Here is an 18,913-nt window from a genome sequence, read left to right on the forward strand (position 1 = left end):
ATATATATATATATATATATATATATATATATATATAGTCCATTATTTTTGCTCTTGTATTAGTCTCAGGCAATGGGTTGCAAGCATGCTGGAATGCTGTCTTCAAAGGGTTTTAGTTGATCATACCAACCCCAGTACCTAATTGAATCTGGTTCTTATGTTAATCATCTTCATCAAATTATAAGTTATATTTTTGACATAAAGCATTGTAATTCAACACACTATTTACACCAGTAAAAATAAACACAGAGACACACTCATAAATATATAAACACATATACAGTGGGCTTCAACACAATTTCCATCAACCAAAATCCATGAAACAGGTCACTTTCATATTTATTAATATTATTATCCTTTAAACTCCAGACATGTGGTGAAGCAGCTTTCTGAGAGTCAGAATGAATGTGTATGTTGTGAGAATTTTGTTTTATAGGGATTTTCAGTAAACCCTATATCACTTTTCTTGTTTCACAGTTATTTACAAGGCAGTTATTTACAAGCAATACCTAAATCTAGAGTTATATCTAGGAAATTAACTTCATATTTACTATGATCTTTAAATCTAATTCTTCACATATGTAGATGAACTCTTTTTCTCACGACATCCAATGAGATCACTTGAGACCAGTCATAGTTTGCAAATTAAGTAGTTCATCACCACAGTAAGGCCCAAACTATGCAGAGCAAACTCCCTTCAAAATTAAGTGTAAAATGTACAATCCAATTCACAAACCTTAACCACATCATATAATTCCAAAATACTTCATTTAAATCAAAAAGTATTATAGTAAAATTGCAAAAATTCTTTAGTATGAATGATAATAGTAACTTCCAAATCACTAATTGAAGAAATGCTCACCTATCGAATTCTAAGGTTTTTGAAGAAGGGATTTTTTTTAGGAATCACTCAAATCTCAATGGTTTCAATGTTTGTAAATAATATTTTTTCCTTATATATTGTCACGTTGCTTCCTTCAATCATTTGAATACGTATGTGTTTGTGTATACATCTGTCTTGACATCATGATTGTAAATGAACATCAGCATCATTTGTTTTCAGTCTCCCATGAAACATATGTCTGGTCACGGGGAAATTTATCTTGCTTGGAAACAAGTAAGGATTGGCAACAGGAAGAGCATTTGACCACACAAAATCCACAACAAATTCCATATAAGTATGGATAAGTGGTCATTAAATGCTGATGATAACAATTATAATGATGATATATATACATATATAAGAAATGAAGGACACACAAGTATTGTGAACAAAATTCATCTTACATTTATACCTCATTAGGAGTATATATGTAAGTAAGTTTCTTATATCACTTTCCGATATATAGACAACATTAACAGATTCCATTCTAACACAGAAAATGAAAAGGTACACTATACTTGTGGCTATAGCCACAAATCCCAGCAATTCAGAGACTGCCAGCTTCTTAAACCTTTTATGTTGGTTTGGAAAAGTGCTGAAGGCCTCTGGCAGGGAAATGTTGATTGAGTCCAAGCGGAAGAAACATTCACAGTGCCCAGATATCAAGTTAACCAAGTTCATCCAAACAGTTCCACAACATCATCACCATAAACCCATCGGGATGATGAGGACCATCACAAAGCTAAGATGAAGGTGATGATATTCATAGTCAGCTGTGCAATCCATAAGGATATCAGGTCCAAACCTTATGTCAGTATTTGGGTATGAAACCTTCCTGCACTACCTGACTGGCTGTGTAGGTCACTAGCATATTTCACCAGAAAGGTTAAGCATCTCAGTAACTATCCTCAATAGTTCAGATACTTTCTCTGACTTTCATATCCTTGATTGAACATTTAACCATATAGATATGAACTTCAATGGCTGGCTCCTATGTCAGACTTACTTAGTGTACATCCTCACTCTTTCATGAACTCTCCTCATTCAGGAAGTTCTTACAATTGCATTTCCATGCCTCTTTCTTTTCAGAATCTAAGAAGATTTTCAGCATGTGTGCTGCTATCTTTATTTACACACCTTTCTTCTCTGGTATGCTACTTTGCAACCTGGAAAACAACAAACCTCTGAACTTTATGTTGCAGACCATGAACAAGCTATTTATGTTAGGCTTCTTCTTCCCATGCTGATTATCCTTAATGTCTAGTTGCTTATCTAGCAATGTAATTTTTTTTTCGTTGCCTTCTTTCTTCCAATCTTCCAGGCTTGTTTCTTAGCTTTTATGGCTCTATCTGTAGCAGTTTTCCACAATCATATCACTTTCAATATTGTTCATACAACAAATTATCCTTTACCTAACAAGAGGCAACAATACATGAGACCTGTACTTCAGAAATATTATGAACTGATCTACAATGTGAAGGTGTCACCTACACTCTTCTTACAATCATAATTATGGTTGAATATAATTTGTTACTAAACACCTTACATGAGACACTCAAATACTGTCCAATTTGAATTTGTACAAGGTTCACAGGAAATCATCATCATCATCATTTAATGTCTGTTCTCCATGCTAGCATGGGCTAGATAGTTTGACAAGAGCTGACAAGTCAGAAAACTGTGCCAAGTCTTACTGTCTGTTTTCACATGGTTTCTATGGCTGGATGCCCTTCCTAATGCCAACCACTTTACAGAGTGTACAATGAGAAAATACATGAACTAGCTTCAAACACTTTCTCTCTCTATGCAAGATAGTAATACAAAACTAATATCTTTTGTGTTAGTAATGCTGCATATTTGCATAAAATATTCTCAGAGAAGAAATTTAAAGTTTAGATGCCCAGAAAGAGGGAAATTCTCATGAGCTGATGAACAAATTTCAAACCAATTAAATAAACAAAATCCCTGAAAGAGAAAGGAACCAGATAACAATGTCTCTTGCAGACATTGAAAGTAGAATAAGGTGTTTCAAAGAAAATGATAGAGAACTGCAAAGGAAACTAGGCTTATAGAAAACTTAAAAACTAACACTTAAGTTTCCTCTAGGTCTGCACAAGAAACAGCTTCAATATAAAATAGGTCATTGTTTGAATAAAGTGGATCACAAAGTAAGTGAATAACTAAAATGGCCAATTCAATGTGCTTTCATCACCCCACTGGCACAAATACAAATAACAGGGTCAGCATAGATTAGCAACATTGTATGGGAAATAGCTATTATCAATTATACTGACACACAGAAAAAAAAAAACTGCCATAGAAAAAATGTGACCAAATCAGTAACAATCCTAGAAGGTTTTCCCACAATTATCCTGTAAATATGCACAGGCCCTAAACCACTTTCTGAAGCTTCTTCAAAACTCACAAAAGATGAAAAAATGCATTGTATGTCTCTCCATATTGGAGGGATCTGAGCAGAAGCTACAACAGGCCTGACTTTAACTTCAAATATCAGTATATCAGGTGGAACAAATTATGAAGAAAAATACATTTCTTCAAAAGAATCATTTACTAAATGATACTAAATACAGTTTCTGTCCAAAGAGAGGCTGCCACTCACACACAGCTTCAGCAGCATTATGACTGGCAATCAAAGCAGTTGCACAAACTGTTAAAATGGTAGATGAAATATATTTTGGTAGCACTACCATTTTTAATAACACTCTGACTCTGCAGTTATAAACACAGTTACACACATTAATTATGCTAATAATACTAAGGATATCCAAGGAAATTAAGAGCCCAGATACTACCAAATGAAAAAAATACAAGAAAATTCCAAAAACTTAGGAAAATTTCAAGAACTACCAGCTCCCCAACAAATTACAACCTGGATAAACAGAGTTAGGAGAGACAAGGCTCACAATCTATGAAAGACCAAGTAACAATGAGTAAAATTGCTTTGTTTCATGTGTTTAACATGCAGAATAGTCCTAGGGTATTTAGAACTAAAAAATAAAAATAACCATGCTGGTTCAGAAAAAAAAAACACTTTTCCTCAGTTACCTGGGTTATTGCTTCCAGTTATTGTCAGCTTGAAGTGTCAAGCACACTCTGGAATTGGAAGTAATGCAAGGACTCAACATAAAGAAGATTCCTTCCATACTGGTAGTGGTTGGATCTTTTAAGATTTTTACCTTCTAGAATGAAGAGTGGAGAGATATGTAGTAATATCTTTCTGGAAGGACTGCACCAAACTTTGATACTGAAACTGTGAAAACCCTTGAATTGGCTGCCATAATAATAGAGTACAAGCAGTTTCATTTTTTTCTCTGTCAGGTAAGAACTAGATATTGCAAACCACAGCTATTCAATATCCTTCCTTTGGTCATAAAAGACATGCATGGAGTAGCTGTCAACATTTTCTAACATCACTTGAAGCTATATCACAACAGGAGAGACACAGGCAAGGATAGTGATATCAAACTATCTCATTTGTTAATTATCAAGTACAAGACTGATGAAACTCCAGCATGGCCACAGCCCAATGGATGAAATTAGTAAAAGAGTAAAGAGCATGTTTAAATATTAAAATCTTCGATATAGACTTGCATGAAATTTGCAGAATATAGCAAATAACAAAACACACGCATGCGCACACACACACACACAGACTCAGACTCACACACGTGCACACACACACACACACACATGCATGCATGTAGATAAGGAAGATAGAGGGTGGAAATAAACATGGGACAAACAAGTTAATTATAATTAAATATTTTCCCTTAAAACAATATCTTAAAAGACTAAATGTGCATTTTTATACAAAATACATTTTATTATCAAGTAAAACACTTAATGAACAATTAATTGCACCAATTACACATGAAATAATGCTTTGAGATTATAGATAATTATTTATTACTTTATAAAGTAGTGACTAAGAGTGTAGATATACATACTACTTACAATCCCATAACAATTGTCAGTACAGTTTACAACTGTAGTAGAGACATGAGAAACTTAGCTGAAATAATACTAAATCTATCACTAGTTCATTTAAATGTCAGCAAACGCGATTAATAATGACCTTTCAATTTCAATTTGAAAGCAAAACTGAAAGTCTGCTGGGTCCAAGATAAAGGGATGCAAATAAATATGTGTCTAAATAATGTAGTTTTGTTTTTTCTTCTTTCAGAAAATATATTCATATCATATGAGTGAAAGTTTTCTGAGTTTTGTATTGCTGATGTTTTTAGTAATTATATAAACTTTATTTCTATTTTTACTTAAACCTTACTCTTCTGAGTAGTGGAGGCACAATGGCCCAGTGGTTAGGGCAGCGGACTCGCGGTTGTAGGATTGCGGTTTCGATTCCCAGACTAGGCGTTGTGAGTGTTTATTGAGCGAAAACACCTAAAGCTCCACAAGGCTCTGGCAGGGGATGGTGGCGAACCCTGCTGTACTCTTTCACCACAACTTTCTCTCACTCTTACTTCCTGTTTCTGTTGTGCCTGTAATTCAAAGGGTCAGCCTTGTCACACTGTGTCACGCTGAATATCCCCAAGAACTACATTAAGGGTACACATGTCTGTGGAGTGCTCAGCCACTTCAACGTTAATTTCACGAGCAGGCTGTTCCATTGATTGGGTCAACTGGAACCCTCGACGTCGTGACAGAGTGCCAACAACTCTTCTGAGTTCAAAGTATGAAGAAGACAATTTGTGATGAAGCTCAGCATTGTACTTCATAAAAATTGTCTGCATTATTTCATAACTTATTTTTTCTACCTTTTTTTGTTTGTAATATTCTTTTCATGTTGTGATGTACATTGGTTGAGTGCAAGGTAAAGTTGACCAAATCTAAAAAATTGCTCTTAAATTTGAGCCCTTGAGAAAAACAGTTGTGTTTACTGTATTTGCTTGGCAGGCCGAAACTAGGTCTCACTTCTAGTTCACAATTTAAATATGATCAGTGCATGGAGAGGACATGCAAACACTGAAAAGAAATTAAATGACCATGTGCCACTGGATGTGTAATATCAGTGTGCAAGAACAACAGAAACATAAATAAGCTGAGAGAAAGAGTAATATATCTCAAAACATCTTACATGAGATATTCTAACTCTGTCCAATGTAAAATAGAAAGGCAATACTCTGAAGTACCATTTTTTAATAACTGCCTTATGACATATCAAGAAGTTTGAGAAATCAGTCTTCCAAACAATGCTAAAATATATCTTCTTTAACAATCATACATGACATAGTTTGGAATCTGGGTGTGGCTTGGTAGAGATTACCCCTATTTATATGTATTTCAGTTACTCAGTAAACAAAGAGAGCTCTGGAACAGATTATGTTCATATATAGTGGCTCTGCTGTTCATATTTATAGAAATCTTCTTGCATTTAATATGACAATATAATCTTCTAGCATTCATTCATAAATTCACTGTATAAAATTGGTCTTACGGATTCTTGTTTTATTGAAGTGGATGGCATTCAGATCAACCAGGCTTTGATGTTACTACAGCCAGCTTTGTGTAAGATCTCATGCCTGGAGAATTGGTTTTACTAGTGTATCTACATAATTCATTGCAAGAAGAATGTGTTACAGATGTTTAATATGCCTGAAGTTCAAGGTCCAATTTAAATAATACACAATAATACTTTCACAGAAAGCAAAAAAGCTTTCCTTTTCCGTTATACTTTCATTTACATTAGAATAAGTTGTAAGCACAAAATGAATGTTTTCTTCAATTTTACATTAACCTTACATACAAGACAATTCACTTTATAACTGCTATGACAGAGTAAATATAATGTTATCATTTCATGTTATATCATTATGTATTGATCTATGTTATCAGAGATCACCCTGGCCTAAAACATAAATACTGATTAGGTATTCATACTTAATATGATTAACAGTAATACAAGTTCAAATTCAATACTATTCTTATAACAATGTTAGGATTAGATTTTTAAAAATAGAATGTATTTCTTCTGAATTTGTGTTCTAATATTACCCTTTTACACACCTGCTGGTAAGCCATCACATGAAAAATATTTTATCACTGGCCAAATTTCCTTGTTCTTTCTTCAATCAGTACACACATACACAACACACACCTATGACAAGTAAATTAATTTTCTTTTTCCCTTCTTTTGCAGTGTTAAGAACTTATTATTTTATATAACCCACTTTGGATCAGAAAGATTAGGACAGTGAGCAGCAGAGTACATTTATAATGGAAGTACACACATGGGAAATTTACCAAAAGAAAAAAGTTCCCAGAGGGTAGCCTCTTTCAGAATAAGAAACTATTTGTATTATTCAGTGTAAAATTTTAAAAAGAAATCTAAGTTCATATTGAAATGGGATAAAACAGGAAAATTCAAAAGGGCAGCATTTACTATAGTAGCTATTAACCCATTACCTACCAGTGATCTCATATGAGATCACTTAAAAATTACAAATTTCGTAATTATCTGTCAATATTTACACATATTTAACCTTTTTGCTATATCTACTAGGTATATTTCTCTGATATTCAAATGAGGTTTGCTAATTTTTCACCCAATATCTTGCTTATTTCTATTTAAAATGTTATTTTGAAATGTTATTTTGATCATTCCAGTGTGTTTCTAAGGCTGTTTTATGCTAGAAATCAAAGTTTCATAAAAAAATTAATAGAATTATGGGAGGTAATGGGTTAAGAGAGTATACAAAATAAAAAGATGGTTCAAAATATATATAGAACTAATTTTTCAGGTTCCCTGAAAAGACTACTTATATCAACCATGAACAGACAATGATTTTAAAAATAGAGAATGAGATGAAAGCTATTAATGAGATAAAATTGAACTGGAAAGATAAAGGATCCTGGATATGGTAAAGTTTATAGAAAGGAAGAAATAGGAAGGTGCTATTGGCAATTCTTACAACTATGTTATATATGGTTTCCAGAAAAGATCACAGAAAATAACTAGTATCTCTGTTATAAATTTCTTTTGCTCTGAGTCCCTTAATATTGCAGTGTAGTATAAATAACAATTTTAAAATAAGTCATGGTGATTGTTTCAAACACTTCTTATCCATTTTTTTCATTTTTAAACACAGTTAAGAAACCCCACCAGCACCACCACCACCACCAAGAAATTACTTTGTTAATAATGTAATACCATTCAATATCAAAATAGTAAAAGGTTAAAATTTTATAAAATAAAAAACACAGAAACAAAAAGTTAGGTCAAGAATGCCTATATAAGTATAATTTCCCAACAAGAAGCGTATTTACATTATCACACTTAAGTAACCTGGTTACATCAGCAAAATTAGAACAGTTTATCTTTTTATCTTTACTATAATGGAATTTATTCAAAAGGAAAGAAGTAGAGCTCATGATTTTTGCATGTCCTCTTGGGATAGTGAGGCTGATGTAGCTGATGTTCAGCTTGAATTTTTGAAGGTTAATGCCTATGGGAAAACATGATAAAAGAAGTTCCAGATAGTTGCAGTTCGAGAAATAACTGCTTAGAAAAACAGCTTTGTGCAGAGTTCATATTTGGTTGTTACAGAAAAGATATATGTGAATAACCTGGTACACAATTTGCAAATTTAGAAAAAAGGAATCATAGCAGTAATGACAAAAGCAACACAATATATTTGGTATGCCATTAGTATTCATGTGTTATGTCAGTGAAGTGTGGCTATGTACATGTGTTACGTAAATATATTTGTGTATGTGTGTGTGTGTGTATTGATATGAATGAAATTACATTCAAAGCTGAAGGCTATTTAACTGTAAATGATTTTATGCAATAATTAAAAGAAAAACACACACTCTCTCTCTCTCTCTCTCTCTCTCTCTCTCTCTCACACACACACACACACACACACACACATACATACACACAAACAAGGAGAGAATAAGATTTTTAAGAATCTCATGAATAATCTCAAGATTTGCTTGCTTTAAGAAGCTAACTTAATTCTTGAGACTGGTTGTAAACTGAGAAAGTTCTGTTATATACTTTTCTTAATATCTTTACGTAAAAAAAACAAAAAACAACTTATATGTTATCATCCTAACTAGAAACAAAAATAAGCTTAAATGCAGTCCAGTACATTACTGGTATTTGTCAACCAAAAGGAGATGAAAGAAAAAGGTATCTCAAATTTGACTTCAGAACAATGACAAATTAAACTACATATTCTAAAATGGCATGGCTTCATTGTATATGTTATGCAACATATTATTCTAAGATAGATTTAAGATTTTACTTCAGGAATTATTTTTGAATCAACGACCCTGAAGTAAAATACTGAGATTCTAGGACTTGAGAACTTAAAATTTTTTTCATCCCATAAGCAGAATTGAAAAATTCAGAGAACTTATATTTTGACATTAAACAATTCATTGTAATTTTAATTTTTTAACTGAAATGTGTTTCACTATAACTCCTAGTACAGCATGTTTTTAAAAAAGAATTTCGTTTATTACCTGATTAGAATCTCCAGGAGTCACTAATAATGTTTCTTGTTGTGAAAAACCATTAATGGTACAGTTTTGGTTCTGATCACCGTCATTGCATCCAGAATCCAATTTGGAAAGAGTTGCTGCATTTGATGCATCATCCATTTTAATTTTGTTGAAGTCATCAGAACCATGCTGTACAAACAATGGTTTTTCTGCACCAGATTCCACAGATTTAGCATTCTCTGGAACTTTTATAATTCGTGAGCTGGTCTGAATCGCTCCAGGATGTCCTGGAGACAATTTCGAGACAGAGGCATTATCAAAGTTTTCATTACTGAATTCATATGGATCATCATTTAAGTGTTGTCGTTGTTGATCTTGTTGCTGAGACTCAGGATCCTGTTTAGTCTGTTCTTCATGCTGATGTTGATGCAGTTGCTCCTGGGGTGATGGTGTTGATGATAATTGCAGTTGTTGCTGTTTTTCACATACTTGTTGTTCTTCTAGTTGCTGTCGTAAACAAGATTGTTGTTCATCCACTTGATTCTGAAACGACTGTGTTGGGACTGATGAAATATCATTTACAGTTTCAATTGCACAAGTTTTCCCTGGATGTTCATCATCCTCAGACTGAATGTTTGTTGTCAGATCACTGTCATTATCTTTATTTTCCAAAGAATCTTTACTTTCTAGTAGTGTAGCTTTTTCATCTTGTGATGAAGGACATTCAGTTTGAGACAGGAGCTGCTCTGTGTTAAGAGTCCCACGATTTTCCACCACTGACTCTCCTCCATCCATCACATCACTTTGAAAGCATTACACACTAAAAATAAAGAAACAGACAAGAGATAGTGATACATATAAAACTATGACATTAAAGGGTTGAAAAGCAGGCTCAACCTATGAAATATAACAGCAGTTCTCTCTTGAATACAACATACCAACTTAAATAAAAAAGGAGATGTGTTTTATGGGAATAATGTACAATTCTTTATTGCCCACAAGGGGCTAAACATAGAAGGGACAAACAAGGACAGATAAAGGGATTAAGTCGATTACATCGACCCCAGTGTGTAACTGGTACTTATTTAATCAACCCCGAAAGGATGAAAGGCAAAGTCAACCTCGATGGAATTTGAACTCAGAATGTAGCGGCAGACGAAATACCGCTAAGCATTTCGCCCGGCATGCTAACAATTCTGCCAGCTCGCCATCTTATGGGAATAATGTAGTCCTGGACACATCCTACTTTAAATAAAAGTAGAATGATCATAACTTGAATGTCTTTCATCATCAGTGTGCTGAGAACAGGATTTATCTCAACAACATTGAAGAAAGTAAAATAGCTAATGAATTCTCATTATAATTACTAAAAATGTTGTTTTTTTTCTAAAGCAACATTAGAAAATATGAAATTAAATAGCTTTATCCTAAACTTCTTACATTTCTCATTTATAAAAAATAATACCAGTATAGAAGCCAGACATTAAATGATAATGGTGATGTTGGTGAAAGTGATAACACAGAAAAAACTACCTTATGGTATTCATCTAGTTACATCTCCTTTGTTCTCAGTTTAATCTTCCAGAGTTAATCAAATAACTAACAGTGAAGTACTGAACTAACTATGTCATCCTGCAAAATGTGGTTTTGTGTCAATGTTAGGAATTATTACGGTCTCTAAACGGTTAGTGTAAACAAATTTCTATGCATCCTTCACACATATAAACTATCCACTTACATCTACATCATAACTACACATTTAGTTCATTCATTCTATAAACTAACACAACTTGTATATTATAAACTGTTTAGGTAGTTTTCTTAGCTACAAGTGTAAATTGATGTAGAAATATAGAACAAGATTTTTATTTTCTGCTAGATGTTATTAATGACAGATTATGGATAAGATGCAAAATACAACACAAATAAGTATATGATATAGTATTAAAATCATTAAGCCAACAAGGGAGATTTATTAAAATCACTTGATTTGCTATATACTAAAACAGCAACGAAATTTTCCTTCCAATCACATGCTGCAGTCTCAAAAAGGAAAGATAGATTAGGTAATATAGTTTCTGATATACAAAAAAAAAAAAAAAAAAAAAAGACAAGAGGCTTTTCATTATAAGTCTGCTCCATCAGGGCTGACCTGAGGGTTAAACAAAAAGAAGATAAATTTATCAACTGTTAGCTGACTTGTGAGGATTTTCCTATGTTTGCTGTGATCTAGCACAAAGCATGATCTTAGCTATATCCACTTTAAACCTATAGACCAGATAGTTTACAACATAGAAATTATCATACTGTATATCTACATAAACATAGAGGTAGTGTAATTCTCTCTGTCTATCCATTCAGTTCTGCTTGCTGTTGCTACTTTTTCCAGAAGATAATTCATTTTTTTCCCTTTCACTTTCTGCTTTTTTTCTTTTTTTTTGCTCTCTCTATCCTTAACTCTTTAAGTGCTACACTGGTTGGCTGTCTTCAACTTCTTTCTGTTATATTTTTATTCTCCTGGTCAAAAGACTGCTCTATATTTTTTCTCTCCATGTTAACTCTTGTATATTCTTGTCTTGCCTTAGTCATAAGACTATTTACATTTCTTTCTTGTCCCACCTGTGTCAAAAGACCACTCACTTGTCTTTTTCTGTTCCATCTCCTTATCATTTATTCTGTCATCTTGTCCTGCAGTATTTACTCCCAATAACTTCAAAGTTGTAGCTACTGAATACTAAACAAAACTGGCACTCCATCGATTATGACGATGAGGGTTCCAGTTGAACCAATCAACAGAACAGCCTGCTGATTAAATTAACGTGCAAGTGGTTGAGCACTCCACAGACATGCATATCCTTAGCATAGTTCTCAGGGAGATTCAGGGTAACACAGAATGTAACAAGGTCAGCACTTTGAATTACAGATGCAACTCATTTTTGACAGCTGAGTGGACTGGAGCAACGTGAAATAAAGTGTCTTGCTCAAGGACACATTGCACTAATGGAAATCGAACTCATGACCTTATGATCATGAGTCGATTACTCTAACCACTAAACAATGGTTGATGAAGAGGATCCATTTATTATTTTATCATCTTATTTTGTAATGTCACAGTTAAGGGAATTTGTGGAAGAGGTAGACCCAGGAAGACCTGGGATGAGGTGGTGAGGCACAACCTTTGAACACTGGGCCTCACCGAGGCAAGGACTAGTGACTGAGACTTTTGGAAATATGCTGTACTTGAGAAGACCTGGGAAGCCAAGTGAGACCATAACCCGTGGCCTATGCCAGTGGTGTAACCAGCCTATTTATGCATTGCTTGCGAAGACCTGCTGAAGCAAGTGAAATCACAATCAAAACTAAATTCGCTGACGTGACCAATGACAGCACCGCTTGACTGGCACCCGTGCCAGTGAAACGTTAAAAGCACCATCCGAGTGTGATCGTTGCCAGGACCGCTGACTGGCTCCCGTGCTGATGGCACATAAAAAGCACCATTCGAGTGTGATCGTTACTAGCGTTGCCTTACTGGCACTTGTGCCGGTGGCACATGAAAAACAACATTCGAGCGAGGTCGTTGCCAGTGCTGCTGGACTAGCTCCTGTGCAGGTGACACATAAAATACACCATTTGAGCGTGGCCATCGCCATTACCGCCTGACTGGCCCTCGTGCCGGTGGTACGTAAAAGCATCCACTACACTCCCAGAGTGGTTGGCCTTATGAGGGGCATTCAGCTGTAGAAACTCTGCCAGATTAGATTAAGGCGGCGAGGTGGCAGAAATGTTAGCATGCTGGACAAAATGCTTAGCGGTATTTCGTCTGCCGCTATGTTCTGAGTTCAAATTCCGCTGAGGTCGACTTTGCCTTTCATCCTTTCGGGGTCGATTAAATAAGTACCAGTTACGCACTGGGGTCGATATAATCGACTTAATCTGTTTGTCTGTCCCCTCTGTGTGTAGCCCCTTGTGGGTAGTAAAGAAATAAGAAACTCTGCCAGATCAGACTGGAGCCTGGTGCAGCCATCTGGCTCGCCAGTCCTCAGTCAAACCATCCAACCCATGTCAGCATGGAAAGTAGATGTTAAATGATGATGATGATGAATTCATTTATGTTTGTCTTTTCTTTTTGTCACTTTGCCCTAATAAAAATTGTTTTCTTTCACTCAGTTCTGTAAATTTTGTATGTTTATGTTTGGTTTCAATATTTATACTTCACCAAGTGCATACATTTTCGTGTATATATATGTGTGTGTGTGTGTGTGTGTGTGTGTGTGTGTGTGTGCACGCACATGTGTGTGTGTGTATGTGTGTGTGTGTGTATCATCACCATCATATCATCATCATTGTTTAACATCCGCTTTCTATGCTGGCATGGGTTGGACAGTTTGACATGGAGCTGGCTAGCAGGGAGCTGTCCAGATTCCAGCTGTCTGTAGCGGCATGGTTTCTATGGCTGGATGCCTTTCCTAATGCTAACCACTTAACAGAGTGCACTTGGTGTTTTTTACAGCAGCAGCACAGGTGTGTTAATGCAGCACCAGCACAGATGTTTTTTAAGTGGCACCGTCACCTGAAAGGACAAGTCTGTAAGTGTGGAAGACAGCGATTTTACTTAGCTTGATGTGTCTTATCAAGTACAGCAAATCACTACATCACCCGGTCTCTTATTTCCTCAGTAAGGCCCAGCATCCAAAGATGTCTTCCTGGATCTATCTCTTCCACAGGTACCCTCCACAATTAGAGCTCAGTAATTCTTTATGCAGCTGTCTTCATCCATATGCATCACATGACCAAACCAGCACAGTCTTCTCTCTTGCACACAACATCTGATGCTTCTTATACCCAGTTTTCCTTTTAAATCATTTACACTTTGCCATGCATGCACACTGACATTACTCATCCAGTGGAGTATGCTGGCTTCATTTCTTTCAAGCCTTCACATAAGTCCTCTGTAGTCAAAGCCCACATTTCATTGCCATGTAAAACAGCCGTATGTACAAAGGCATCATACAATCTGCTTTTCAATCGCAAGGAAATTTAAAGTATAAGAAATCTTAATACTTCAATAGATCTAGACACTGATTCTAAGTGTTTAAATGCACCCGTGCGATGCCATGTAAAAGCACCCAGCACACTCTGTAAAGTGGCTGGTATTAAGAAGGGCATCTAGTTGTAGAAACCATGCCAAATCAGACTGGAATCTGGTGCAGCTCACCACCTTTGGTCAAACCATCCAACCCATGCCAGCATCGACAACAGACATTAAATGATGATGATGATGATTTATATATACAAGTGAATTACTTATGTACTAATCCATCCTATCACTGTCTGGTCTACTTGGGTTTTATTACTGTAGTTAGTAGCTTCTAATAGATATAGCATACAATATAACATAATTATTGTTTTATACTGTAGAGTCATGAACAAAAGTATGACTACTTACATGTTTCTAGCAGGTCAATCATTTGTTTACTACATTAGTCACTTATATGATAAAGTAAAAGGCAATATTTGTGCAACAAGACAGGAATAAATGCAAGATACTTTTTATTCAGCCTGCTGGTTCACTGGTGATTTTTCACTGATATGCATATTTTTCATATATAATGTATGTAAATTATACACACACAAGGCAGCAAGCTGGCAGAATCGTTAGCATGCCAGACGAAATGCTTAGCAGTATTTCGTGTGTCTTCACATTCTGAGTCCAAATGCCGCCAAAGTTGACTTTACTTTCATTCTTTCGGGATTGGCTAAATAAGTACCAGTTAAGCACTGGGGGTCAATATAAACAATGTACTCCCTTCCCCAAAATTTCAGGCCTTGTGCCTGTAGTAGAAAAGAAATTATACACACAGATATTTGATGGTCTTCCAGTTTCCATCAACCAAATTTCATTCATAAACCATTGATAATAGAAAACACTTCCCCAAAGTGTTGTACAGTGGAATTGATTCTGGAACCAGATGGTTATGAAGCTTACAGTTATGCCAGTACTCTATTAACACTATTGGAACTTAGACAAAATATTTTTCTCTCTTAGTTCCAAACAGATGTTCTATTTAAATAAAAAGACAAGTAATACTGAACAAAGCTTGAGATACCACTACCTAATTTCAAACTACAGCTGACAAGTACCTTGGGTTACTGAGTTTGACACTGCAAAATTATCAAATTCAACCTCACACTTCAGATGGGAAAACTGACAGATTTCACAAAGAAACATTATTTTATAAATTTTATGAGCTAACTATTATTTATTTGTTTGTTTGTTGTTGTTTTTTATTTTTTGCTATTTTTTTTTTTCTTTTTGCAAAACAACAATTACCCCTTGTTCATACTTGCTAAAGGACTGGCTCTCTATGTTACAGCTAACTGGGACACTATAACTTTTTAGTGCCTTTGCTATAGAGGTTCAGTGAATTTATGACAACAAAAATAACATCTCTTTTTTGTTCTTTTATATTTCAAATGATTTTTTTCAGCACACACACATGGCTGAGTGATTAAGAAGCTTGAGTTCACTCCCACAGTGACACTTTGGACAAGAGTCTTCTGCTAGAGCCCCAAGCTGATTAAAGCCTTGTGAATGGATTTGATAGATGGAAATTGAAAGAAGCCTGTCATATACATGTATATACATATATGTATGCATATACGCGCGCGTATGTGTGTGTGCATGCACATACACACACACATGAACGCACACACACACACATGAACGCACACACACACACACACATGCGCGCAGGGGTACCTCCCAAATGTATAGACACTTTTATCAGCTGATAACTCAATTTTCATTTCTTTTTAGATTTAAGCCATTAGAGATAATGAAAGGAGCCAGACTAATCCTTGAACTAAGGAAATTTAGCCTGAGGTGCAAATGCAACTTTGAAACCACAGACAAAATGCAAAGACAATTTAGGAGGGAGATTCAAATAGATCCACCTATGCAACATACATTTACTTGAATTGGAGAAGATAAGTTTGAAGCAGATGGAACTGTTCAGAATGACCACAAGAAAAGTTCCAGGACACTGTGGATAGCAATGAGCTCCACAAAGCAAGAAAGGGTACAAAAAACGAGTTATGCCAGAACCCCAGAAAATATGCGTAGCAAGTGGGATGCAAGATATGAATTTCAAAATCAAGCATCCATTGCATTTTGAAACACTGTAATTGGCAAAGTTACATTCCAAGTATGGCCCATGCTCTCAATGAAGATGATCCAAGAGATTTGCGAGATATACAGATATGTTGTTTGAAAGTATAAATTAACAGCAAACTATACATTGTCTGTTCCATGATACTCAAACTTTTCACAATATATTTTAGCCATCACTTGGTCACACCAGATGAAGCGCATTTTAACCTTTCTGATTATATTAATAAACAAAACGGTAGGTTTGGACAGGGGTTTTCAAACTGTGGTCCGCAGTCTGTGGACAGCAAATACTTTTTATGGGCAATTTGATTTTATATATGTTTTTTAATCGAAATCTTTTAATTGACAATAAACCTATTTGTTAAATACTGTTAAATAAATAAATGTAAAAATATATGTTATTTTAAGCAAATATTTATGTATAAATTTCATAAGCGTTTATAAGGGGGTCCCTAAGGTAAAGCCTGAAATATAAAGGGGTCCGCAAATCAAGAAGTTTGAAAACCCCTGGGTTTGGGGATTGTGAAAGTCCTCCATTCATCAATGAAAGGCCTATGCACACTGAGAGGGTTACAGTGTGGTGTGCAGTGACTTATGCATGTATGAGTGGCCCTTACTTTTTTTGAGGACAAACATGGTGCAGCTGTAACAGTAACTGCTGAGCACTACAACCATATGTCAAAGACTTTCTTCTTTCTTAAGCTACAAAGACTTACCCTGACACAAATGTGGGTGCAAGAACATGGTGTCACTAGTTATACAGTGTGACTGTCAATGACAACTCTTCAAGAACAATTCCCCAGACATCACATTTTGAGATTTGGTGATATCCACTGGCCATCCAGATCACCGGATCTAACCCCAGTGGATTACTTTCTGAGGAGTTACCTCAAGCATAGGGTATATGCAAGAAGGCCCCACACAACAGCGAAACAAAAACAAAGCATCTGTAGAAAGATTGCAGCCATTTCAGTTGATATGCTAAGCTGGAGTGTGCTTCATATGAGAAAGTGAGCTTGTGAATGTTCTCTTCATGGTGGTGACCACTTCCAGATGTACTATTCAAATCTTAGATAATATCTTAAACTTCTGTATATTAAGTTATGTAATAAATAATTTTGGTACTTTATGTCATTTTTATAATCCAAGATACTAGCATTTAAAATGTGTCCCATCATTATGGCCTACCACCATCCAAAAAAAAAAAAGATAAACATATTGCCTCCACCACCATCCAAAAAAAAAAAAAAGATATATCTATGATTCTAATAGATAATATTATTGGACACTTCTTTCTTCTAATTCAAGAAATGATTGTCTCATTGCCACTCATTTCCTTGACACTGATAAACAAATATAGCATACAGTAAAGATAATGCAAACAGGTTAGTTCAACATTAGACTTATGAAAATGTAGCTGTTACTATTTGATATAGTAACTAATTCTCCACATTTAGAATACTAGGATACACTCTAGAGCAGGGGTTCACAAACAAAGGTGTGTGTGTACCCCTTTAGGGGTATGTGAAATTTGTGAAAACACTGGAATTTGAAGTAATCACAATCACCAATGGTGCACTCTTAAATTTACTAAACAGTGTTAATAATTTTTTTTTTTAATTTTCAAATATGTTGTTTGAAAGTATAAATTAACAGCAAACTATACATTGTCTGTTTTATGGTATCCATAAAATGGTATCCACTTATTGTCTGTTCCATGATACTCAACCCTTTCACAATATATTCCACATAAGACATGTGCCAACACTGTTGGACATGACGAATGGCTACACTGGAAGAAAAATTTGAGAATAGCTCCTCAAGAGGAAATCAATTTAATTGATAACGAAACAAGCTGAGTCAACCTATACCTTATTCCAAAGTTGTATGGTATCATTTAGAAAGAACCAGAGAAATTAAAGGGCAAAACGAAGAACAAAATCTCATGAATTGTAAGCAAGAACTCCTTAGAACACGATACTTGACTGAACCCAGAGCTGTTTAACAAGTCTGTTAGAATAAGGACTTGGGAAGTGAAATATTTTGTATTCCAACCAAAATGGAAATTTCCCGATGGTAGGCCTCTGAAGGAAACAAACAAGTGTAAAATTTATATGCAAAGAAATTAAATATTAGGCACAGGAGTGGCTGTGTGGTAAGTAGCTTGCTTACCAACCACATGGTTCTGGGTTCAGTCCCACTGCGTGGCACCTTGGGCAAGTGTCTTTTACTATAGCCTCGGGCCGACCAAAGCCTTGTGAGTGGATTTGGTAGACGGAAACTGAAGGAAGCCCGTCGTATATATGTATATATATATATATATATATATGTGTGTGTATTTGTTTGTCTGTGTTTGTTCCCCCAACATC

At 35.2% G+C, this 18,913-nt stretch overlaps 1 protein-coding gene across 3 annotated transcripts in view; it reads right to left on the reverse strand.

Moving 5' to 3' along the window:
- LOC106871070 (methylcytosine dioxygenase tet3) overlaps nt 1-18,913 on the reverse strand; it is a 91,912-nt gene that overhangs the window by 55,634 nt on the left and 17,365 nt on the right. For all 3 annotated transcript variants that reach the window (XM_052972861.1, XM_014917341.2, XM_014917342.2), the window contains exon 3: nt 9,395-10,193. In XM_052972861.1, coding sequence (XP_052828821.1) covers nt 9,395-10,168 — 774 coding nt within the window. In that variant the 5' untranslated portion in view covers nt 10,169-10,193. The remainder of the gene's footprint in view (nt 1-9,394; nt 10,194-18,913) is intronic.

The sequence above is a fragment of the Octopus bimaculoides genome, chromosome 1, assembly GCF_001194135.2.
Source record: "Octopus bimaculoides isolate UCB-OBI-ISO-001 chromosome 1, ASM119413v2, whole genome shotgun sequence".
NCBI classification, from domain to species: domain Eukaryota; kingdom Metazoa; phylum Mollusca; class Cephalopoda; order Octopoda; family Octopodidae; genus Octopus; species Octopus bimaculoides.